This window comes from Aquarana catesbeiana, linkage group LG05 (genome assembly GCF_042186555.1).
Source record: "Aquarana catesbeiana isolate 2022-GZ linkage group LG05, ASM4218655v1, whole genome shotgun sequence".
NCBI classification, from domain to species: Eukaryota; Metazoa; Chordata; class Amphibia; order Anura; family Ranidae; genus Aquarana; species Aquarana catesbeiana.
Genome location: NC_133328.1, coordinates 619,804,874 through 619,829,831, shown reverse-complemented (window position 1 = coordinate 619,829,831; position 24,958 = coordinate 619,804,874). Strand labels below are relative to the sequence as shown.

General features: G+C 43.7%; 1 protein-coding gene across 2 annotated transcripts in view; it reads right to left on the bottom strand.

The window, feature by feature from the left end:
* The window catches only part of ZFAT (zinc finger and AT-hook domain containing), a 292,845-nt gene that overhangs the window by 5,895 nt on the left and 261,992 nt on the right, over window positions 1-24,958 (bottom strand). Inside the window, exons 14-16 of one of the 2 annotated variants that reach the window (XM_073632280.1) lie at window positions 19,346-19,464; window positions 9,201-9,324; window positions 7,232-7,356 (exon numbers count right to left, since the gene is read on the bottom strand). In XM_073632280.1, the coding sequence (XP_073488381.1) occupies window positions 7,232-7,356; window positions 9,201-9,324; window positions 19,346-19,464 (368 nt within the window). Of the gene's footprint in view, window positions 1-7,231; window positions 7,357-9,200; window positions 9,328-19,345; window positions 19,465-24,958 lie in introns of both variants that reach the window. The other variant, XM_073632279.1, reaches the window with a different exon arrangement.

Genomic DNA, 24,958 nt, shown 5'->3' with positions numbered 1-24,958 from the left:
CATTGTGTCCCAGAGGTTCATATAGGTGTGATGTCCCACAAGCTTATAGAGGTGTGATGGTCAGGTCTCCAGAAACTTTTGGCTAAATAGTATAGCCCCCTTCGTGCTGTCTTGTACACCCTTAGTGTCATTTCTAGCATCATACGCACATTGCCTGTTTACATGGTATGAAAAAATCAAGTATTCCTAATGTCAAAGCCCTCTTTCATGTATACACAGTAAAAATTAAGTGATACCAGGTGCGTATTCATTTAAAATTCATGAAACTGTACAATTTCCACAAGGGACGGAGCCCCCTTCCATCTATTTATACTTTTTTATAGGCGCTGTCACAAAAATATAAATCACTAACAGGTTTTCCCTTCGTTTGCTGTGCTTCAAATGTCAGCTCTGCAAAAATGATCCATATTTCTTCCTTTCTAGTATGATAAATCACAATTCTGTACCAAGATTTGCATTTCAAAGTCAGTGTTTACATCATCTCACTTCTGAAAATTCTCATTTACATTCTTATAGAACAGCCGCGGGCCGAGGCCCCTCTGCTGAATAATAGCGGGAGGGATGTCGGCCACGAAATAAGCGGCGGTGCCAACTGAAATTCCCTTACTTGGCATATCTGTTCTGGTTTGATATCAGCAGTGCATTTAAAGGAAAATATGAAAGCCACTGCCTTGTGAGTTAGGAGAAAACACAGCTGGGCTTTTGGGGGGGAAACCAGTCACTGCCATGCTCATGAATATTATGTCTTCAGCTTTCATAACTGAAGGCTAAAGCTAGCCATAGATTCCCTGAGCCATGCTAAACAGCATGCATGGAAGAATTTCCCACTGCTGACAAACCAGCACCCAGAATACCCAAACAACTAATTGGCTGCAGTCACTGTTCAGCTGATGTTGTTTTTCTGCATGGGACCAGTGAGTTTTCAAGTTTGTTGAGCCGGGTAGTGTCGACATTGTCATCCATTGATCGAATTGTGGCCAATTCATAGGAATCAGGCAAAACTGGAACCAAGTTTGGCCAGGCTTTAGTTAAAATAGAAGAAACTTCTAATTATAACTATTCTTAAAAATGCCCCCCCCCCCCCATCTATCTTGTCTAACCTATGTAAAGAAAAAAAAAAGAAAATGTGTATACTTACCTATTTTTAATCTACCCTGGTCTGATCACGTGATCCTGCAGCTCCGGTTGCCCTGTGAGTGGCTGATACATGGAAGAGGATTGAGCGCCGACAACGGCTAGGAATTCCGGGAGCAGTGATGGCACCCATAGGCTTCCATGGCCTAGCCTCCCTCCTCTCTCTGTGCCACTGAGCTGCTGCTGCAGGGGAAAGAAGGGAGCACCGACAACAGCTGGTCCAAGATAGGTAGGAGGAGGGGAGGAGGGAACATTTTTAGAGTAGTTATAGTTAGGCTTTTCTTCCACTTTAAGAACTATTCACATTTTTCTGAGCATCAGGGGTCAAAAGGTCTCATATAGCCAATAGGCTGACTATACACACTGTCTAGCTACTACTGAGTGTGCATAGCAGTGTTATATACACAGCCCCTTCAATTTCTTACATTTCTCTTAACTACAAAACTTGACAACCTTTAAAAAGGGAGGGCGTAGCAATATTCACATAGGAACTTTCAGAGGCTGTCGGCAGGCTCTCTGGAACAAGCAAGGCACAATATAGAATCTTATGGTAACTGCGATCCAGCCCTCATCACAGCCTAGTAATTATTACTCCAATACAGGTTTATGATATAAGAGACTGGTACAGAGAGAATATGGAGGCTGCTATTGCTGACCTCTACATTAGAAAATGAATGGCTGACTGGCTGTATTCTGATCCAATGAGGCAATGTCCTGGGACAAGCATACGGGGGAGACAGACAGGGGAAGGGGACACATGGGAGAGGGAGAGAGAGGGAGACATGGGGGAAGAGAGGGAGACATGGGGTAGGAGGGGGAGACATGGGGGGAAGAGAGGGAGACATGGGGGGAAGAGAGGGAGACATGGGGGGAAGAGAGGGAGACATGGGGGGAAGAGAGGGAGACATGGGGGGAAGAGATGGAGACATGGGAGAAAGAGAGGGAGACATGGGGGAAGAGAGGGAGACATGGGGGAAGAGAGGGAGACATGGGGGAGACAGAGACATAGGGGGAGACAGAGACATAGGGGGAGACAGAGACATAGGGGGAGACAGAGAGACACAGGATAGAGAATGACATGGGGGGGAGACAGGCATGGGGGAGAGAGAGTGAAAAGACATAGGTGGGAGAGAGAGACAGAGAACAGAGACATGGGGAGGGAGAGACATGGGGCCAGAGAGAGCCCTATTGGGGGGGGGGTATGGGGGATAAAGACATGAGAGAGAGAGAAGTGATGGGGGGTGGGAGGGGGGAGATAGGCATGGGGGTAGAAAAAAATACAGAGTTAGAAAGATACATGGGGGGGGGGACGTAGTGGAGTAGAGAGAGAGGACGCACACGAGTTAAAAAGGAGACATGAGGAAAGCAAGAGACGTGTAGAAAAATGAGAGAGAGAAAACGTTAGAAAAAAAGAGAGGAAAAGAGAGAGGAGGAGTAAAAAAAGAGAAGAAAGAGAAGAAAAGCGAAGAGGAAAAGAAAAGCGAAGAGGAAAAGAAAAGCGAAGAGGAAAAAAAAAAAAGAAAAAAAAGAAAAAAGAAGAAAAGAGAAAAAAAAGAAGAAAAGAAAAGAGAAGAAAAAAAAAAGAAACGAAAAGGGAATGGAAGAGAAAAGAAGGGAAGAGAAGGGAAGAGAAGAAAAGAGAAGAGAAGAGAAGAGAAGAGAAGAGAAGAGAAGAGAAGGGAACAGAAGAGAAGAGAAGAAAAGGGAAGGGAAGAGAAGAGGGAGGAAGGATAGAGAAAGTTGCATATAAAAACAAACACTATGTACAGCAGCAGTTCAGCGTTTTGTAGAGCTCCAGTTTCAGAATAAATCTTTCTCCATAAAAAACAATCTGATGAAGTTATCAGAGCTCTGTGAGAGACGTCTGCTCCCCTCAGGCTCAGAAAACACACAGCAATGATCTGTTGTACAGCAGGACGAGGCTTATGTATTGTACAAGGGGAAGGAGACAGCCTGAAGGAGACTCCAAGGAGATGTGGATTTAGCCTTTATTAAACATGGATAACACTGTGTCAGGAAGTCTTACAGATCCCGGAGACATAGAATGTGTAATGTCAAGACAAAAGAGACATGGAAATGCTACAACCACTATATCAATTGCAGCGTAAAAGAAAATGAAGATTCACCGCTATCCAAATAAGAACAGTATATAGAAATGTAATTTCACACAGAAGAAAAGGCAATTTACTATATCCTTACTTCCTTAGGCTACTGTCACACTGCTCCATTGCAAAAATGTGGGCAAAAACACATATACATTTTTGCTGTGATTCTGGTGCATTTTCCATTCATTTCAATGGGGATAAGTGCATAATTCAGGCAAGCATTTGCACCGATAACATTACTGACATGTGCAGCAAATTCGGGTAATTTTTACTCATGAATGTTATAGCATCCCACACAATGCTCTATCCCCCACCCCATTCGGCTGGGAGATTCCCCATCTAAAAGCAAAATGTAAACAAAGGGGCCGAGATTACTAGTGACGTCATTACCCAAATACGATAAGGCCCATACCTGGTGATTGACTGTCACTGGGTGGGCGGAGCCTGATGGGGAACAGAGAGACCAGCACCCCATCAGGTCAGTTTTACATGTGATTGACAGCGCACAACAGTGGGCCGATTTGAAAGTCAATATTGGACTGAATAGCGGCTATGGATCCACCCCAAAGCCAGACGCTGTTTATAGAAAATTAAGCAGACCTGATGAGGAACCGGTAACTTAGTTTGCCATAAGGCTTTACCCATCCCTAATACAAAACTCCTTGGCCATCTACCTGTGAATGTGACAGGCGCAGTGGCCACGGAGGGAGCGAGTGGAGGAAGGAACCCGACAGGCATTCTATAAGGTGTCTACGACATCCTTTATGAATTTCTTAGAATGTTTCTTCTAGTATGCCTACAGCCTCTGACTATCTTTTGTAGCATTATATATACTAAATATAATATGTGGCCCCCAACAGGGGCCACAGTTGAGGCTCTTTATACCTTATAAGTTGACAACCACTGGCTTGAGAAGTATTTACCTGGAATTAGTATACAGCTACTGATGCAGGGACATTTGCTCTGTGCTATCTTGGGTTAGTGACTGTGAGGGACGCGCTTGTCATAGTGCAAGTGAAGCTCTGAGGTGCATACAGATGCGCAGGCGTGGTCCTGCGGGTGCTCGTCTTGTGGTGCACCGGAGCACATATACAGAATGGCATGCATTCGCTACTCATACTGGTGCCAAGTGGCCTATATACACTATATCGGGGGTCAGCAACCTGTAGATCGGTGTCTGGTAGATCGCAATCTACCAGGTGACTGGTAGATTGCGGCCTGGGCTTGCTGACCCTCTATCCCAGAGCATCAGTTTACAGTGCAGAGGGATTACTTGTAAAGTTGGAGCTGTAGTGAGAAGCAAGAGCCACATAAGCCGATGCCTCCTCTGTAGTGCCGGCTACTGTCCCATACAGAGTGATACCAACTGCACTCCACCTCTTATACCGGCTAGAGGTCTCCAGAGTGGTGCCAGCAGCAGGAAAGTGTTCTTCAGGTCAGTGTGAAGCAATACACTGGGCATAATATAAGTCTGCTTTCATACTGATATGCTGTGGTTTACCCACACCATGGATGCAGTGCAGTGTACCTGCAGCTTTCCTGCACATTTGCTGAGCTTAGCCATAGACTTCTATTATATCCAGTGGGATTGTGACACGGTAGTACGGCAATTAGAGTTTGAAATCAGGTGTGAGGAGGTGACGCTGTGCTCGGTGATCTTTGACTTCTCCCATGTTGTTCAGGTAGATCTTCACCTCTTTAAGGTTGCCTACCCCTGCGCTATATAGTCAAAAGTATTGGGACGCCTGCCTTTACACGCACATGAACTGGCATCCCAGTCTTAGTCCGTAGGGTTCAATATTGAGTTGGCCCACCCTTTGCAGCTATAACAGCTTCAACTCTTCTGGGAAGGCTGTCCACAAGGTTTAGGAGTGTGTCTATGGGAATGTTTGACCATTCTTCCAGAAGCGCATTTGTGAGGTATGGACCTTGCTTTGTACAGGTGCGCAGTCATGTTGGAACTCAGGGGCGGATCCAGAGTCTAGTCTCGGGAGGGGCACTGCCAGAAAATAAGGTGTACCTGTACGCCATTTTGTGAAATAGCCAGCAAAGGCACGCGCACTGATTGGCCAGAGGGGGAGCCAATCCAGCAGGTCCGGCAGAAGTGATGTCCGCCGGCCACCTGCAATCGCTCCACACAGAGATAGAACAGCGGTCTGCTGATGTAAACAAGGCAGATCGCCGTTCTGTCAGAGATGAACAGAGTGATCTTGTGTTCCTGCTAACCAGGAACACAGATCACTCTGTTCATCTAGTCAGTCCACCCCCCACACAGTTAGCAAGCACCCCCTAGGGACACAGTTAACCCTTTGATAACCCCTAAAGTGTTAACCCTTCCCAGCCAGTGTCATTAGTACAGTGACAGTGCATATTTTTAGCACTGGTCCCCAAAAAGTGTCAAAACAGTCCGATCTGTCCGCCACAATGTTGTAGTCCCGCTAAAAAAAACACTGATCACCGCCATTACTAGTAAAAAATAAATAAAAATGCCGTAAATCTATCTCCTATTTTCTAGATGCCATAACTTTTGTGCAAACCAATCAATATACACTTATTGAGATTTTTTTTACCAAAAATATGTAGCAGAATTCATATTGGTCTAAATTGAGGAAGACATTTTTTTCATAGCAAAAAGTAAAAAATATTGCTTTTTTTTCGAAATTGTCAGTTTGTTTATATCGCAAAAAATAAAATATCACCAAAAGAAAGTGCTATTAGTGAAAAAAAAAGGACATCAATTTTACTTGGGTACAGCGTTGCACGACACGCAATTGTCAGATAGTTACAGTAACGCAGCACAGTATCACAAAAAATGGCCTGTTCATGGGTGGTAAAACTTTCCGGAGCTGAAGGGGTTTAGATTGAACAAAACTCAAAGGGTTAGCATTTGTTTTTCATAAATAATGGCAGTATGGCACACAAGATTTAGCGATTTTACACATTTGCTAATTCTTTTACTCACTTTTATATAATATTTTGGTTCTCTGGTCACTGGTGGGGGGGGGCTCCCATGCAGGAGCAATGGAGATGAGCAGGATCCGTTAGCAGGTGCAGCCGGCAGCATCAGATGACAGTGACACACAGTCACTGCTTCTTCCTGTGTTCACGCCGTGCTGTGGAGAAGATGGAGGGAGGAGGTGGGTGGAGCCAACACTCTCATGCAGGGGGCGGAGAATGAAGAAGGCTCCGCTATGAATGCTGGGGTTCTCCTTGTTCTCAGCAGCGGCTCCAGCTTCCGATGTGACTGACGTCACTGGTTGCTACACGCCAAGCGGCACAGGCGTTAGCAACCAGTGCAGGGAAGACTAGCCAGCGGCGCAGCTCCACCCACCTCCTCCCTCCAGCACGGCATAATGGACATAACACAGAGTCTCTCTCCGCGCCGCTGATCAGCTGCTTATACTGGTGTGAGAGAGAGACTCGGTGGGGACTGCAGTCACTGATATTTTCGGGGGGGGGGGGGGGGCAATTGTCCCGTTGCCCCCCCCCTGTATCCGCCCCTGTTTGGAACAGGAAGGGGCAATCCCCAAATTGTTAAGGGGCCAAGCCCAACCCCTGAAAAGCATCTTCACACGGTGTAGAGTTGCTTTTCAGGGGTTGGGCTTGGCCCCTTACTTCCAGTGAAGGGAACTCCACACTAAACCATGTCTTTATGGAGCTGGCTTTGTATATAGTGGGCACAATCATGATAGAACAGAAAGGGAACTTCCCAAACTGTTGCCACAAGGTTGGATTGAGTTTAGGTGTTTCCAGTGAAGGTACCCCTAAACTCAGTCAATTGGAAGGGGTGTTCACATACTTTTGGTCATATAGTAGGTGTGATGGTCATGGAACACCAAGCAAGTATATGAAAGCCATTTTAAAAAGTCATTTTAGGTAGACATCGCAAAGAAAATTCAACTATTCGTGGAAAAAAACACTGTGGCTTCCCTTAAAACATCATTGCTGCATTGTCTACTACAATCCCATTAAAGTGAAAACAAGGGAATTACCTGCTCTACAACTGTCACAGTTCCCGGTGCCATGGCAACAACGGAGGCGACAGCGTCATGGGACTCCGTGCCCAACTCGATGATTTGTTGGAGTATGTTCATAGCGGTGGGGTCGAGCTTCTCACCTTTTCGAAAAATCAATAGGTACAAGTTAACAGCAGCCAAAGTGATAAAGTTTGCTAATGCGCTCTTTGGCCTTTGCAGTCTTTGGAGCGTATTAAAATACATAATTAATGAACAGGAAATAAACACAACTTTTTTCATTATCTGAAATGATTGTATACCAAGTGGCTTTACAAACGTCTTTTTTTCTCTCTCTAATCGGCGTTGTGTATGCTTTCTCTAAAGCCGCCATCTGTGAGACCATCTGCAGTATTCCAGAAAAACAAAGCAAGTCTTCTGCATAGCAATTTTCAGATATGAAAACAAATAATGTTCAGAAATTGGGTTTAAGCTCACCTGATGCCATAAAGACAAAATGATGTTTACCAAATCTTCTTCATCAATGTGCACCATTTAAAGGGGTAAATATTACCCTTTAGCTGATGGTGGACAACTAATGGGTACAATTAGGAATAGCGAAGTATACTATTTCTCCAAAGTGCGTCCTGAACATAATATTTTCACCAGAGCAGGGGTAGGCAACCTTGGCACTTCAGTTGTTGAATGACTAAAAATAATGTTGCAGAGCTTCCAGCCCTCCATCATGCCCCATGAGAGCCCTCAGCCTCCACAGTGCCCCCCCCCCCCCCCCCAGCCTGTTTCAAAGCTTTGAGCCTTCCAAAATTCCCCACAACCTCCAACAGTGGCTCACATTGCCACATGCACATGCGGGGGGAGACTGCTCTGGGCAGGGGCATAACTATAGGGGTCGCAATTGCGAGCTAGCCCTATGCTCCAGGGAGTGCATGCGGCTCCCCTGTTATACACCTGGATAGCAGGGGTGGCATATAAAGGAACCAATGGCCTCCATTTTCCTCCTGCAGCTGCTGAAAGCCTGCTTCTCCTCCTCTCCCTCCCAGCAGCGCTGCCGGCTTCCCCCCTCCCCTTTCCCATCGGCTGTTGCTGGGGATGTGTCACCGGAAAATATGTAAATTTACTGTCTCCTTCCTTTTCTGAATGGACACAGTGACTGATCGGTACTGATCGCTTCTGTGTCTATTCATAACTGAAGCACAGTAAACTGTGTTTACTATGCTTCGGTTTGTGAATGAATGGAAAACTCTGTACAGAGCTATTCCTTGTCCATTCAGTCTGTGCGGCTGAGGCTGCACAGACTGGGATCGAGGGCTGTATTCTCAAACTCTTTTCTCTGTCTCAAAGGTGAAACTTTAGAGATCTGCTTAGACCCCTCATATTTCACCAAAGTCCCCCAACGGGGCTCCCAAAAAAGTTGTAAAAAAAAAAAAACAACAAAAATTAAAAACTACTGACATCCGTGGCGGAACTACCAGGGTCACAAAGGTCGCACTAGCGATTGGGCCCTGTCGTTCCACCACTGTGATGAGGGCCCCAAGATGGCAGGAAGGAGGCTCGCTGAAGAATGTGTGAAAGGGTCCACTGTGGGACCATAAAAAAAGGACGTGTGACAGGAGTAGAGGGCCCTGGGATCAGTGTGAAAGAACCCCGGGCTCGGAGGGAAGGAGGTCCCTTCATAGCTTCTCACACCAAAGCTCTGAAGGTTCTAGTTATGCCTCTACCTCTGGGTATCAATGACCCATGGCCAGTAGAAAAGGACAGGGTCAGGGGGACATAGCAAAGTGAAGAAGCATGACAAGATGAGGAGAGCAAACAGCTTACAGGTGAACAAAAACGGTGAACTTTAATCAGGCACTTGCCTTTAACACACGCTAGGTGCTAGTGGAGCAAACAGTCTAAAGTTCTAACACACAAGAGATGATATTTACTTTCCCACTCTTAATTATTCATGTGAGGGCCCCGGGAAGGATGAACTTCATGCTCCACTTACTGGTTTCCGAGGTGTATCTCAAATCCTGGAGAGCGGCAACAGCTGTCTGCGTTCCCTGAGCATCTGCTTCGGCTTCAGCGATATGAAGGAACTGCGTAGAGATCTCCTCGGTCACATCCACCAGCTGCTGAATGTCGCACATTATAAACACAAAGAAGGCTTTATAAACATCAAGCAGGCAAAAAAAAAAAAAACGTAGAATAAGGAGCATGCAGCTAGAGAATCGTTTGCTAGCCAAAAAAATCAAAAACAAAGATAATTCAGTTTTGGGTGGGCACTGGCTCGCTTTGTTCACGCAGCGTATTCCAGCAGAAAGATTAGGTTTCCATTCCCTTCAATGATGCAATAATGAAACATTTATTGTACATGGCTGCCCAAACTTTTGGTGTGTAAAACTATCCTTGCCAGAGCCTTTTCGCTGTCAGAGCCATTTTTAAAAAAATGTCTGCACATTAAAAAAATGAAGATTGTTAAAACCCCCAAATACATTTTCTGAAAAGCAGGGACCCCGAAGAATAAAATGGCGGCAGTTGAAAATTTTTTTTCATTTAACATGATAATTGCGCAACTGTATCAAAATCTATATTTTCAGCAAAAAATACACTTTAATTGCAGTGTGCACAAGCACAATATAAGGCTATTAGGGCTGGTCTGCAAGTTCCGGCAGCAAGAATCAATAGATTCTGGCAACCAGAAACACCAGTATTTACATATAGCTGTGGCTGCTCTGCTTGTGTGACAGTGACAAGCGGACACTGGCCACATATGTCTAACTATCTGTGGGTAAACACACATGCTGCGGTTAGGAACGAATGATCACCCCTGGATGTTATCGTTTCAATCCAGGTGCGATCTTCCGTCCCCAACCACAGGTAACTGATCCATGTGCGATTAATTGCAGACATATCCAGTCTGTTTGTCGTTCATTCTTGGGGTCGACCGATACAGTTTTTTCAGGGCCGATACCGATTTTTGGCCGCCTTTCAGGCCAATAGCCGATATCAGGTGCCGATATTCTGTACATTACCATCACCTGCCACCAGATGCAGCATGTCACTTGCCACCATCACCTGCCACCAGATGCAGTGTGTCACTTGCCACCGTCACCTGATGCAGCATGTCACTTGCCACCGTCACCTGCCACTAGATACAACGTGTCACTTGACACTGTCACCTGCCACCCAGATGCAGCTTGTCACTACTTACAATACTTCTGGCAGCCTCTCTGAGCGGGTCAACTTCCACATGTGGGCGGTGAAAGATGACATAACTATCTCTCTGGTTGCCTGCGGCTGTAGCTCTATCAAGAGCAGCCTTTGTGGCCCTCCTGTAGAGGTGGAACAGCGGTGATGCAAGGCAGGCAGTGAGAGATGATGTCATCTCTCTGCTGCCCGCTCACAGATTGGCAGAGGCTGCAGTGAGCACCGTGCAGGGACAGGGGGAGGAGGTCTGACCAATATCGGTAATATTGGTACGTTTCTGAGCGATAATTTGAAAAATGTGAATATTGGCCCGCCGATAATCGGCCGCTCCAAAAATTGGTAGATCCCTAGTTCATTCACATGGGCAGAGCGGCGACAGCTAAATGTAAACACTGTAATTCAGTGGCGGCCCGTCCATTAGGGGCGCCGCCCCCCTATCAATGTGTCTGGCACTTTAATCTACATGCAGGGCGCCGGACGCATGGATTCCAATGAGGGTTTTTTTTCCTTGAAGCATGTGATTAGAGCCAGAGGCTCCAATAGGCTTAAAAAAAGGGTGGGCTCGGGGCACAGAGCACTGCGCCCTGAGCCCACCTAGTTGTGTGACAATAGGGAATGATAATTTCCTATTGTCACACCGATTCTCCTCCCGGCCAATCAAGAAGCGGGTCGGGGGGTTCGTCTGCTGCCCCCCCCGACCAATGAAGCACAAGCCGCCACTGCCAGAATTCGCAGACTGTCTCTAATCCCCATTTGGAAATGAGACCTAATAACCAAATATGCCAAGCCTCAAAAGCAAAATTACACATACCAGTGAAATAGTGAAAAACTATGGTACCTATTAATTTCCTAAACTAAATATCAGCCCTGGATGGACAGACATACAAATCCTTTTGGCATGTAAAACAGCTCACTTCAATGTATTTCAACTGTGTTTCGCCTTTTAAGAAACCGCCATTGCTAACAGGTCTCCGACACAAGAAGTGTGCTGGGTTACTGCCAGTCCAGTGACATCTACACCCCATTGTGAAGGAGAAGGCAATCCATTACCCATTAGACACAAAGTGCTGTTGATGGTCCATTTACTCCATGCATTGTCTGCACATTAATCACTGTAAACAGATGCTGCCTAGTAGCACAGATCTGCGGCTTATCTGACAACACCCTGACAGGCTGCACATTCATCACCAACCTTACAGCGCTCAGTTGCGGTGCCAGAACCCAAAACTCTCTTCACATCACATTATGGGCCCCCTGGCTGCCTGACCCGGGGCCTCCTCTATGGCCAAAATGGAAGAACTCCGAACAATTAAAATGGCACTGACTCAAACCTGCTCCGACACTTATCCTACCTTATTAAGCTGCTGAGAGCAACTTCTGTTTCACTAGTTAACAAAGAATAGGGGCTCATCCAAATTGTTAGTGTAGAAAAAGGGGGCGATACTAATGGTGAGAAAAAGGATTGCTGCACGCCCCAAATAGAATATAAGAAGGAAAAATTTTCCCCATGGGGTTTTGTATTGAAGCCAAAGAAATTTGAAGAGATAAATAAAGTATGTTTTTTATTGAAAAAGTATCATACAATATAAGTTATGTTAAAACATGAGCTCTGTTATTCAATTCAATTTTGGCAATACCTATATGGTTACATACAGTGGGGAAGGAAAGTATTCAGACCCCCTTAAATTTTTCACTCTTTGTTATATTGCAGCCATTTGCTAAAATCATTTAAGTTCATTTTTTTTTTCCTCATTAATGTACACACAGCACCCCATATTGACAGAAAAACACAGAATTGTTGACATTTTTGCAGATTTATTGAAAAAGAAAAACTGAAATATCACATGGTCCTAAGTATTCAGACCCTTTGCTGTGACACTCATATATTTAACTCAGGTGCTGTCCATTTCTTCTGATCATCCTTGAGATGGTTCTACACCTTCATTTGAGTCCAGCTGTGTTTGGTTATACTGATTGGACTTGATTAGGAAAGCCACACACCTGTCTATATAAGACCTTACAGCTCACAGTGCATGTCAGAGCAAATGAGAATCATGAGGTCAAAGGAACTGCCTGACGAGCTCAGAGACAGAATTGTGGCAAGGCACAGATCTGGCCAAGGTTACAAAAAAATTTCTGCTGTACTTAAGGTTCCCCTTCCTAGAGCTGGCCGTCTGGCCAAACGGAGCTATTGGGGGAGAAGAGCCTTGGTGAGAGAGGTAAAGAAGAATCCAAAGATCACTGTGGCTGAGCTCCAGGGATGCAGTCGGGAGATGGGTGTAAGTTGTAGAAAGTCAACCATCACTTCAGCCCTCCACCAGTTGGGGCTTTATGGCAGAGTGGCCCGACGGAAGCCTCTCCTCAGTGCAAGACACATGAAAGCCTGCATGGAGTTTGCTAAAAAACGCCTGAAGGACTCCAAGATGGTGAGAAATAAGATTCTTTGGTCTGATGAGACCAAGATAGAACTTTTTGGCCTTAATTCTAAGCGATATGTGTGGAGAAAACCAGGCACTGCTCATCACCTGTCCAATACAGTCCCTACAGTAAAGCATGGTGGTGGCAGCATCATGCTGTGGGGGTGCTTTTCAGCAGCAGGGACAGGACGACTGGTTGCAATCGAGGGAAAGGTGAATGCGGCCAAGTACAGGGATATCCTGGACGAAAACCTTCTCCAGAGTGCTCAGGACCTCAGACTGGGCCGAAGGTTTACCCTCCAACAAGACAATGACCCTAAGCACACAGCTAAAATAATGAAGGAGTGGCTTCACAACGTTTACCATCCAACCTGACAGAACTGGAGAGGATCGGCAAGGAGGAATGGCAGAGGATCCACAAATCCAGGTGTGAAAAACTTGTTGCATCTTTCCCAAAAAGACTCATGGCTGTATTAGATCAAAAGGGTGCTTCTACTAAATACTGAGCAAAGGGTCTGAATACTTGGGACCATGTGATATTTCAGTTTTTCTTTTTTAATAAATCTGCAAAAATGTCAACAATTTTGTGTTTTTCTGTCAATATGGGGTGCTGTGTGTACATTAATGAGGACAAAAATGAACTTAAATGGCTGCAATATAACAAAGAGTGAAAAATTTAAGGGGGTCTGAATACTTTCTGTCCCCATTGTATATTCTGTTCTTCAAAAGCAGTTTCTCTTTTATTATATTTTTTGTAGAGCTCTTGTATTCCTCTTTTTCCCTTAGAAGAAGACCTCTACCACTAATGGTCGAAGCGCGTTGGGGTTACTTAGTATGACTATATAACCCTATACTATAGTATATGTGTTTTGTGTATCATTATGTATATACAATGAATTGAATAACAGAGCTCATGTTTTAACATAAATTATATTGTATGATACTTTTTCAATAAAAAAACATACTTTATTTATCTCTTCAAATTTCTTTGGCTGCAATACAAAACCCCACGGGGAAAATGTCTTCTTCTCACATTGGTAGTGTATTGTATGATTCCACGCTATGGACAATAAATAATAATATATGTTTGTATAGCTGCTGCCTCCACTGTGACTGACTTCCGAGGTAGGGTCAGAAATTATAATTTGATGTAAAAGTGGGTTTGGCGCTGGTATTTGCATGCCTATAAAGTGCTTAATAAAGAAAATATTTAAGCCTAATCAGATCATATGTAAGCAGTGTACCAAAATCCATGTACAGTGACTCACAATAAAATTAATTTGTGCTAATAACATGTGAAAGTGACCAGTGCTTTAAAAAAATGACAATGAATAACATTCCAAAAATCGTATAAAGTGACCAGTGCTGCAAAACATAAATCCTTATGTGATTGAAGAAACAACAATGGATATTACATCCTGTAACCAATATTTCCAAAGTTCATATAAAGTGACCAGTGCTTCAAATAATAAATCCTTATGTGGTTAAAAGATGACAATGAATATTGCGTCCTTATTACAGTGTTCCAAACATCATGTGTCCACACTAAGCGGGAGATTTACTAAAACTGAAGCACAAAGAATCTGGTGCAGCTGTGCATAGCAGCCAATCAGCTTCTAACTTAAGCTATGACAATAAAACCTGGAAGCTGATTGGTTTCTATGCAGAGCTGCACCAGATTTTGCATGCACCAGCTTTAGTAAATCTCCCTCTAAGATTCCTTGGTATGGTGCTGCTGTGAAAACACTTATTTTTGTTGTTGCAACAGAAGAGAATTCCACAAGATCAAGCGGTGTGCTTGGTGTCTTCACATGTGCCCCCCCTTATTGCTTTACTCACCAGAAATCTCTCCCCTCAAGGGGGTAGCCAGAATTTACAGCAACCTGTAAATGTGTATGGATGTCCAGGATCAGTTCTAGGATGTTTTCCCCTATGACGTTGCTGTGACGAAATGCGTAGAACGGAGCTACAGCATCATTGCATCACTTCCGGTTTTCGGGTCTGTGGAGCGCATCGCGCCCCGGAGTTCCTGTTCCTTTTTTTATGCTGGTTGATTTTAAAGTAAATGTAAGTGCAATACTACTTATTTTAATAAACTCTGGTCTATGGTATTACGCTATGGAGCCCGTTTTTGCTATTTTCATGCAGGTTTGAGACTGCTGGGACAGTGGAAGTAAGAATAAGGAGAAACACGCTAGGGCTGGTCCTGGACATACATATACAGCCAGGTGGTGCTGTGAATGCTGGCTACCCCCTTAAGGGGAAATATTTCTGGTGAGAGAAGCAATAAGAAGGGGGCATGTGTGGAGACACCAGGCACACCACACGATCTTGTGGAATTCTCTTCTGTTGCAACACAAAAAAATAAGCATTTTCACAGCAGCACCATACCAAGGACTCTAAGGCTCCATACACACAATTAGATTTGGTCTTCAGATTTACCAAAACCATGTAATGCAAGGGCCTGCCTGACTGCATACAAATTGAAACTCTTAAGGTTTGACCTCATATTATATGGTTTTGGTAAACCTGAAGACAAAAATCTGCAGAAAATCTAATAGTGTATATGGGGTCTTAGTGTGGACACAAGGGATCTTAGCGTTTGGAACACTAATGGAGGCCCCTGGAAGAGACACAGGGGACGAAGCCGCCACCCGGAGGGAAGTGCCGCCTGCAGGTAAATGCAGGGCTCATCAACTCACCGATGGTTGTGGTGGTTGTGTGCGGACCCAACCGCCCAACCAACCCAAGGGCGTGGGGGTACGAGTAACCCGACCGGGGGGATGATTGTGGGTACAATGTTTGCCGGCCCCCCCCCAAAATTTATCACCAGCCACCACTGATATACACACACACACACAGTATATATACACAGTTGTGCTCAAAAGTTTGCATACCCTTGGAAAATTGGTAATATACAGTTTGCACCATTTTTAAAGAAAACATGAGTGAGTGAGCAGGCAAAACACATTTCTTTTATTTCTTATGGGATCCATATTCTGTAACTGTAGGCGATAACAGAATGGCAAAATCATAAAACAAAAACATGGCAACAAGTAAGCAATTTAAATGCCCCCTGTTCACAAGTCTGGATCCTCTTAGTCCTTAATACTGTGTATTGCCCTCTTTAGCATTAATGACAGTGTGCAGTCTTTTGTAATAGTGGTCTATGAGGCCCCAAATTCTTGCCGGTGGTATAGCTGCCCATTCGCCTTCTCAAAATGCCTCCAGGTCATGCAAAGTCTTTTGTTGCCGTGCATGAGCCGCACGTTTGAGATCTCCCCAGAGTGGCTTGATGATATTAAGGTCAGGAGACTGTGATGGCCACACCAGAACCTTCATCTTTTTCTGCTGTAACCACTAGAGGGTCAACTTGACCTTGTGCTTAGGGTCATTGCCGTGCTGGAAAGTCCAAGAGCATCCCTGCGCAGCTTTCATGCAGAAGAATACAAATTGTCTGCCAGTATTTTATGATAACATGGTGCATTCATCTTGCCATCAATTTTCTCAAGATTCCCTGTGCCACCCCAGATTCCTGGGGTGCTCACACACCTCAAAACATCAGTGAGCCACCACCATGCTTCACAGAGAGATGGTATTCTTGTTGACCCCTCTCCAAACAAAGCGCTTATGGTTGTGACCATAAAACACTGTTTTGGTCTCGTCACTCCAGATTACAGTGTGCCATAGGCTGTGAGGCGCGTCAAGGTGTTCTCGGGCATATTGTAAATGGGCTTTTTTGTGGTATTGGCACAATAAAGGCTTCTATTTGGCAACTCGACCATGCAGCTCATTTTGTTCAAGCATCATCATATTGTGCTCCTTGAAACAACCACACTGTTATTTCCCAGAGCAGCCTGTATTTCTCCAGAAATTACCTGTGGGTTTTTCTTTGTATCCCGAAAAATTCTTCTGGCAGTTGTGGCTGCAATCTTTCTTGGTCTACCTGACCTTGGCTTGGTATTAAGAGATCCTCTAATTTTCCATTTCATAAGTGATTGAACAGTACTTACTGGCATATTCAAGGCTTTAGATATCTTTTTATATCCTTTTCCATCTTTATAAAGTTCCATTACCTTGTTACGCAGGGTCTTTTGACAGTTCTTTTCTGCTCCCCATGGTGCAGTATCTAGCCTGCTCAGTGCATCCACGTGAGAACTAACAAACTCATTGACTATTTATACACAGACACTATTTATACACAGACACTATATGACTTTTCAAAAGCCACAGATGTGGGGAATTAACCTTTAATTGCCATTTTAACCTGTGTGTGTCACCTTGTGTGTCTGTACCAAGGCCAAACAATACAAGGGATGGAAACTTTTGATCAGGGCCATTTGGGTGATTTCTGTTATGATTTAAAAAGGAGCCAAACAACTATGTGAAAATAAATGGCTTCATATAAACACTATCCTTAAATCAAAATGTGGCATAATCAGTAATATTTTCAATAGCAATGGCAAAATGTCACAATTTATGCCAGGGCATGCAAACTTTTGAGCACAACTGTATATATACAGTGCTCAGCATAAATTTTTAATCAATATCTAAATGAACACAAGAACAATTTCCAAAATGTTGACAACACAGAGTTTTATAGAACATTTGTTTATCTCATTACATGAAAGTAAGGTTAATAATATAACTCTGATTACAAAATTTTCAGTTTTACTCAAATTAGTTGATGCAAAAATGAATACACCCCACAACAAAAACTACGACAGCTAGTATTTTGTAAGACCTCCATGATTTGTAAGGACAGCACAAGTCTTCTAGGAATGGAATGAACAGGTTGGGGACATATTGCAACATTTATTATTTTCCATTGTTCAAGAACAACCTCCTGCTGGATGGAGAGTGATGCTCAACTTGTCTCTTCAGAATTCCCCATAGGTGTTCGACCGGGTTCAGATCAGGAGACATACTTGGCCACTGAATCACTCTCACGCTGTTCTTCTTCAGAAATGCAACAGGGACCTTAGATGTGTGTTTTGGATCATTGTCATGTTGAAAAAGTGCACGATGACCAAGGGCACAGAGTGATGGTATCATCTTCTCTTTCAGTATATCATCAATGAAATTTAGCTCCCCGACACTGGCAGTACTCATCCAGCCCCACAGAAGGACACTGCCACCACCAAAATTCACTGTAGGCACCATGCATTTTCCTTTGTACTCCTCACCTTTGTGACGCCATACAGTTTTAAAGCCATCAGTTCCAAAACATTTATCTTGGTCTCATCACTCCACAGTATGGAGTACTAGTAGACTTCTTCTTTTTCAGCATGGGTCCTGACAAATTCTAGGCAGGCTTTTTTGTGCATGGGCTTCCTTCGTGGATGACACACATGCATGCCATTCCTCTGCAGTGTACGCCGTATTGTGTCACAGGAAACAATCACCCCAGCTTGGCATTCTACTTCTTTAGCTAACTGTAGTTTCATGGCGATTTTCTTCAACCCTTCTCATCAGAAGACGCTCCTGTTGAGGTGGTAACTTCCCTGGACGGCCTGGACTTCTCTGCGAGATGGTTGCAGTTCCATCTCTGTTAATTTTTTGTATCAGTCTTGCTACAGTACTCCGACTCATAAGTAAAGCTTTGCTGATCTCCTTGTAGCCTTCACATTTCTTGTGTTAAGAAATTATTTTCTTTCTCAGGCCTTGTGACATTTCTCTTCCATGTGGTGCCATTGCTGCCACCATGAAATGGGAAGGGGTTTTCTTTGTTAAGTAACGCACCTCAACTGTCTAATGGACACCGATTTAATGAATAATTAGACTCACCTGTAGTTGAGTTCTTGTTAATTAGGATTTTGTTGTGTAAAATTTAGCTTTCCTCCTTAGGCTCCATGCACACTGGACGTTAAAATTATGTTATAAAAACGCCAGTAGCTTTGCAGTGAGTCTTTCAACGTTTTTGCAATAGCGTTTATTAGCGTTTTTCCACGTTAGCATTTTTTAATTTTTTTCAATGGATCAAAAAATTTAAAAAACGCTGGTGAGCCACGTTTTTGAGCGTTTATCGACATTTATCAGCGTTTGGCGTTTTTTGTGATCATAAACTTCATTGCTGATAAAAGTTCAAAAATGTCCATGTGTGCATGGACACATAGGATAAAGTGGAGCTTATGGGCTGTTAAAAAAAACGCTCAAACTCCAAAAAACGGCCGTTTAAGAGCTCCAGCCTGCATGGAGCCTAAGACTTTTATTGGGGTGTATTCATTTTTTGTAACATGGTCTTGATTGAATTTGTTAGAAAAAATACTTATTTGTGTGTGCAAATTAACAAATCTTGGTTGCAATCAATAGTCCACATTTGTGGGAGTATTTTGTAGTATAGTGTACCATAGAAAATGTTGATTCTGAAAGGAAAGGAAAGGTTTTCTGACAGATCTGATGGGGTGTACTCATTTATGCTGACTCTGAGTAATATATATATATTTTTTTTTTTTACAAAGCAGTTATCTATTATTTCTATACAGAATTTCTCGATATTCCTTAAAAGTGCATACACCATTCTTACCTCCCACCCCGTTTCCTTGCCATTTTCAACCATTTTCAGTCCATGCTTGCTCTTCAGATGTCTGTTGAACTCCCATTTTGTGCTGTACACAAAACTACACACCGGGCACTTGATACCACCTAGGAAACACAGAAAGGAAAACTGTTTTATTATCATTTAAAGCGATTTGGTTAACCACTTAAGGACCGAGCCTCTTTCTGAGATTTTTTGTTTACAAGTTAAAAACATTTTTTTTTTGCAAGAAAATTACTTAGAACCCCAAACATTATACATTTTTTTTCTAACACCTTAGAGAATAAAATGGCGGTCGTTGCAATACTTTCCGTCACACCGTATTTGCGCAGTGGTCTTACAAGCGCACTTTTTTTTTTTAAAAATACACATTTTTTTAATTAAAAAATAAGACAACAGTAAAGTTAGCCCAATTTTTTTTTATATTGTGAAAGATAATGTTACGTGGAGTAAACTGATACCCAACATGTCATGCTTCAAAATTGCGTCCGCTCGTGGAATGGAAACAAACTTTTACCCTTAAAAATCTCCATAGGCGACTTAAAAAAATTATACAGGTTGCATGTTTTGAGTTACAGAGGAGGTCTAGGGCTAGAATCATTGCTCTCGCTCTACCGATCGCGGCGATACCTCACATGTGTGGTTTGAACACCGTTTTCATATGCAGACGCTACTCACGTATGCGCTCGCTTCTGGACGCGAGTTTGTCGCGACGGGGCGCATTTAAAGAAAAATGTTTCCCTTATATATTTTACCTTTTATTTTTACACTGTTCTTTTAAAAAAAAATTGTGTCACTTTTATTCCTATTACAAGGAATGTAAACATCCCTTGTAATAGAAAAAAAAGCATGACAGGTCCTCTTAAATATGAGATGTGGGGTCAAAAAGACATCAGATCTCATATTTACACTAAAATGCAATAATAAAAAAAAAAAATGGCCCTTTAGGAGCTATGCGCGGAAGTGACGTTTTGACATCGCTTCTGCCCTGCAATGATATGGAGATGGGTGGGGGCCATCTTCCCCTCACTCCTCTCCATGTCAGGCTAGGGAAAGGATCCGATTGCCTCCGCCTCTGCCGATGGCTCCGGTAAGTGGCGGAGGGCACCGAAGCCCTCTTCTGCAGCCGATAAAAGTGATTTTGCTGCGAATCAGCCGCAGAGACCACTTTTATCTTGAGGCTGACCGCCCGCTGAAGAAGAGGATACCGGGGTTATGGTAGCTAGCTCCTGCCATAACGATATTCCTCTTCAAAGTACAGATGTATAACAGCGGTGGACGGTCCGTAAGTGGTTAAGATAGTAGAAAAATCACACCTCTATTATATTTCTAATACCCAGCCTAAGAAACAATGTTTAGATTCGATGTAGACATAATTGTAACAATACAATCATACAAAGAACGGGAATATAAAACACCTACGAAATGTCAAGGTGTAAGAGAGAACAGCACCTAAAACTAACAAACATAACAAAATAGCTAATTACCAATTCTCCTCCCCCCTCCCCTCACAAACCACAATTTATTTAAAAGATTAATTACATGTTCTAGAGCTGGGAAAAATAATGAAGCAATGCAGAGACATGAATAGCTTGCTGCCATTCACACATGAAAACACTTGTGGGTTTCATTACTGAAACAGGAATGAGTGATGCAGGACAGCGATGCTACGGCTATCGTCCACATACTGTACATCTATTCAGGAGCTCATTATTATAGAAAAGGTGAATGGTTTATGTATGGAGATTTTTTTTCCCCAGCTTATTAATATGGGGTGAGCAGCCCAGCCATTATGATGAAACAGCGTTTTCCATCACCACTGAGGGCTCATTCACACCTCTCTGTCCCCGTGCGTTATATTGTGCAGGGGGATGCTGGAATGGGAGCCCCAATGTTATGGAAATCAAGACCCAAGTAAAAATGAAGATCGGCTGGCACACAAGAGGCTTTTCGGGGGCTTTCATTTTTTTCTAGGTTTTTTTTTTTGTATTATTTTATTTACCTTTAACTTTTTTTTAAGTCCCCTATGTGAGTGTAAGTGAATGAGACATCAGCGGTCTATCAGACTCCTATTGTCACCTTTGCAGTCCACGGAAGCTGATCAAGCACACATTGCGCTTGCTCAACTTCTCCCTCCGGACACAGTGGCCTGGAGGGGACAGCGCTGAAACCAAAAGCAATCAGATGCTCATTGCTTTCAGCTTTATTCTGCAGTGAGACAATTAGCAAACAGATGCTTGCCGACATCTCTCTGCCCCAACAATCAACATGGCCATCCCAGGCACCCAGGAGGGTTGGTAAGCACAGTGTACATGGCGGGGGGGGGGTGGGAGGTTTACACATGGGGGAGGTCGGTACCTGTCAATTTATGACATCTCAGTTCATCTCAATACTTTGTTATATATCCTTTGTTGGCAATGACAGAGGTCAAACATTTTCTGTAAGTCTTCACAAGGTTGTCACACACTGTTGCTGGTATGTTGGCCCATTCTTCCATGCAGATCTCCTCTAGAGCAGTGATGTTTTGGGGCTGTCGCTGGGCAACACGGACTTTCAACTCCCTCCAAAGGTTTTCTATGGGGTTGAGATCTGGAGACTTGCTAGGCCACTCCAGGACCTTGAAATGCTTCTTATGAATTCACTCCTTCGTTACCCGGGCGGTGTGTTTGGGATCATTGTCATGCTGAAAGACCCGGGCGGTGTGTTTGGGATCATTGTCATGCTGAAAGACCCAGCCACTTTTCATCTTCAATGCCCTGGCTGATGGGAGGAAGTTTGCACTCAAAATCTCACGATACATGGCCCCATTCATTCTTTCATGTACACGGTTCAGTCGTCCTGTTCCCTTTGCAGAGAAACAGCCCGATAGCATGATGTTGCTTCACAGTAGGTATGGTGTTCTTTGGTTGCAACTCAGCATTCTCTTTCCTCCAAACACGACGAGTTGTGTTTCTACCAAACAGTTCTACTTTGGTTTCATCTGACCATATGACATTCTCCCAATTCTCTTCTGGATCATCCAAATGCTCTCTAGCAAACCTCAGACGGGCCTGGACATGTGCTGGCTTAAGCAGGGGGACACGTCTGGCACTGCAGGATCTGAGTCCCTGGCGGCGTAGTGTGTTACTGATGGTAGCCTTTGTTACGTTGGTTCCAGCTCTCTGCAGGTCATTCACTAGGTCCCCCCATGTGGTTCTGGGATTTTAGCTCACCGTTCTTGTGATCATTTTAACCCCACGGGGTGAGATCTTGCGTGGAGCCCCAGATAGAGGGAGATTATCAGTGGTCTTGTATGTCTTCCATTTTCTAATTATTGCTCCCACAGTTGATTTCTTTACACCAAGCTGCTTGCCTATTGCAGATTCAGTCTTCCCAGCCTGGTGCAGGTCTACAATTTTGTTTCTGGTGTTCTTCGACAGCTCTTTATTACTCATAGTGGAGTTTGGCGTGTGACTGTTTGAGGTTGTGGACAGGTGTCTTTTATACTGATAACAAGTTCAAACAGGTGCCATTAATACAGGTAATGAGTGGAGGACAGAGGAGCCTCTTAAAGAAGAAGATACAGGTCTGTGAGAGCCAGAAATCTTGCTTGTTTGTAGGTGACTAAATACTTATTTTCCACCATAATTTGCAAATAAATTTTGTCTCTCATAGTTGAGGTATACCTATGATGACAATTACAGGCCTCTCTCATCTTTTTAAGTGGGAGAACTTGCACAATTGGTGGCTGACTAAATACTTTTTTGCCCCACTGTACGTAAACAAGTGAATATTACCGTGTCAATATTACCGTGTCAGAAACCATAAAACAACCAATATTGATTATAACATCAAATTCAACCAATCCCAGTATATATGCATATTAAAATGTGAATAGTTTAATAAAAAGTCCAAAATCAAATTAAACCAAAGTGAGAAGTGACAAATCTTCTCATGAACTTCACAATCCAATTCACCATATACAGTATCTCACGAAAGTGAGTACACCCCTCACATGTTTGTAAATATTTTATATCTTTTCATGTGACAACACTGAAGAAATGACACTTTGCTACAACGTAAAGTAGTGAGCGTACAGCTTGTATAACAGTGTAAATGTGCTGCCCCCTCAAAATAACTCAACACACAGCCATAAGTGTCTAAACCGCTGGCAACAAAAGTGAGTACACCCCTAAGTGAAATTGACCAATTTGTGCCCAATTAGCCATTTTCCCTCCCCGGTGTCATGTGTCTCATTAGTGTTACAAGGTCTCAGGTGTGAATGGTGAGCAGGTGTGTTAAATTTGGTGTTATCGCTCTCACTCTCTTATACTGGTCACTGGAAGTTCAACATGGCACCTCATGGCAAAGAACTCACAGAGGATCTGAAAAAAAGAATTGTTGCTCTACATAAAGATGGCCTAGGCTATAAGAAAATGGCCGAGATCCTGAAACTGAGCTGCAGCACGGTGGCCAAGACCATACAGCAGTTTAACAGGACAGGTTCCACTCAGAAAAGGCCTCGCCATGGTCGACCAAAGAAGTTGAGTGTATGTGCTCAGCGTCATATCCAGAGGTTGTCTTTGGGAAACAGACATATGAGTGCTGCCAGCATTGCTGCAGAGGTTGAAGGGGTAAAGGGTCAGCCTGTCAGTGCTCAGACCATACGCTGCACACTGCATCAAATTGGTCTGCATAGCTGTCCTCCCAGAAGGAAGCCTCTTCTAAAGATGATGCACAAGAAAGCCCGCAAACAGTTTGCCGAAGACAAGCAGACTAAGGACATGGATTACTGGAACCGTGTCCTGTGGTCTGATGAGACCAAGATAAACTTATTTGGTTCAGATGGTGTCAGGCGTGTGTGGCGGCAACTAGGTGAGGAGTACAAAAAGACAAGTGTGTCTTGCCTACAGTCATTGTGGTGGAGGTGTCATGGTCTGGGGCTGCATGAGTGCTGCCGGCACTGGGGAGCTTCCATTTTATTGAGGGAACCATGAATGCCAACATGTACTGTGACATACTGAAGCAGAGCATGATCCCCTCCATTTGGAGACTGCGCAGCAGGGCAGTATTCCAACATGATAACGACCCCAAACACGCCTCCAAGACGACCACTGCCTTGCTAAAGAAGCTGAGGGTAAAGGTGATGGACTGGCCAAGCATGTCTCCAGAACTAAACCCTATTGAGCCTCTGTGGAGCATCCTCAAACGGAAGGTGGAAGAGCGCAAGGTCTTTAACATTCACCAGCTCAGTGATGTCGCCATGAAGGAGTGGAAGAGGACTCCAGTGGCAACCTGTAAAGCTCTGGTGAACTCCATGCCCAAAGATGGTTATGTCAGAGCTGAAAATAATGGTGGCCACACAAAATATTGACACTTTGGGCCCAATTTGAACATTTTCATTTAGGGGTGTACTCACTTTTGTTGCCATGGCTGTGTGTTGAGTTATTTTGAAAGGACAGCAAATTTACACTGTTATACAAGCTGTACACTCACCAGTTTACATTGTAGCAAAGTGTCATTTCTTGTGTTGTCACATGAAAAAATATAATAAAATATTTACAAAAATGTGAGGGGTGTACTCACTTTTGTGAGATACTGTATGTGAAGTGAAATCCACCA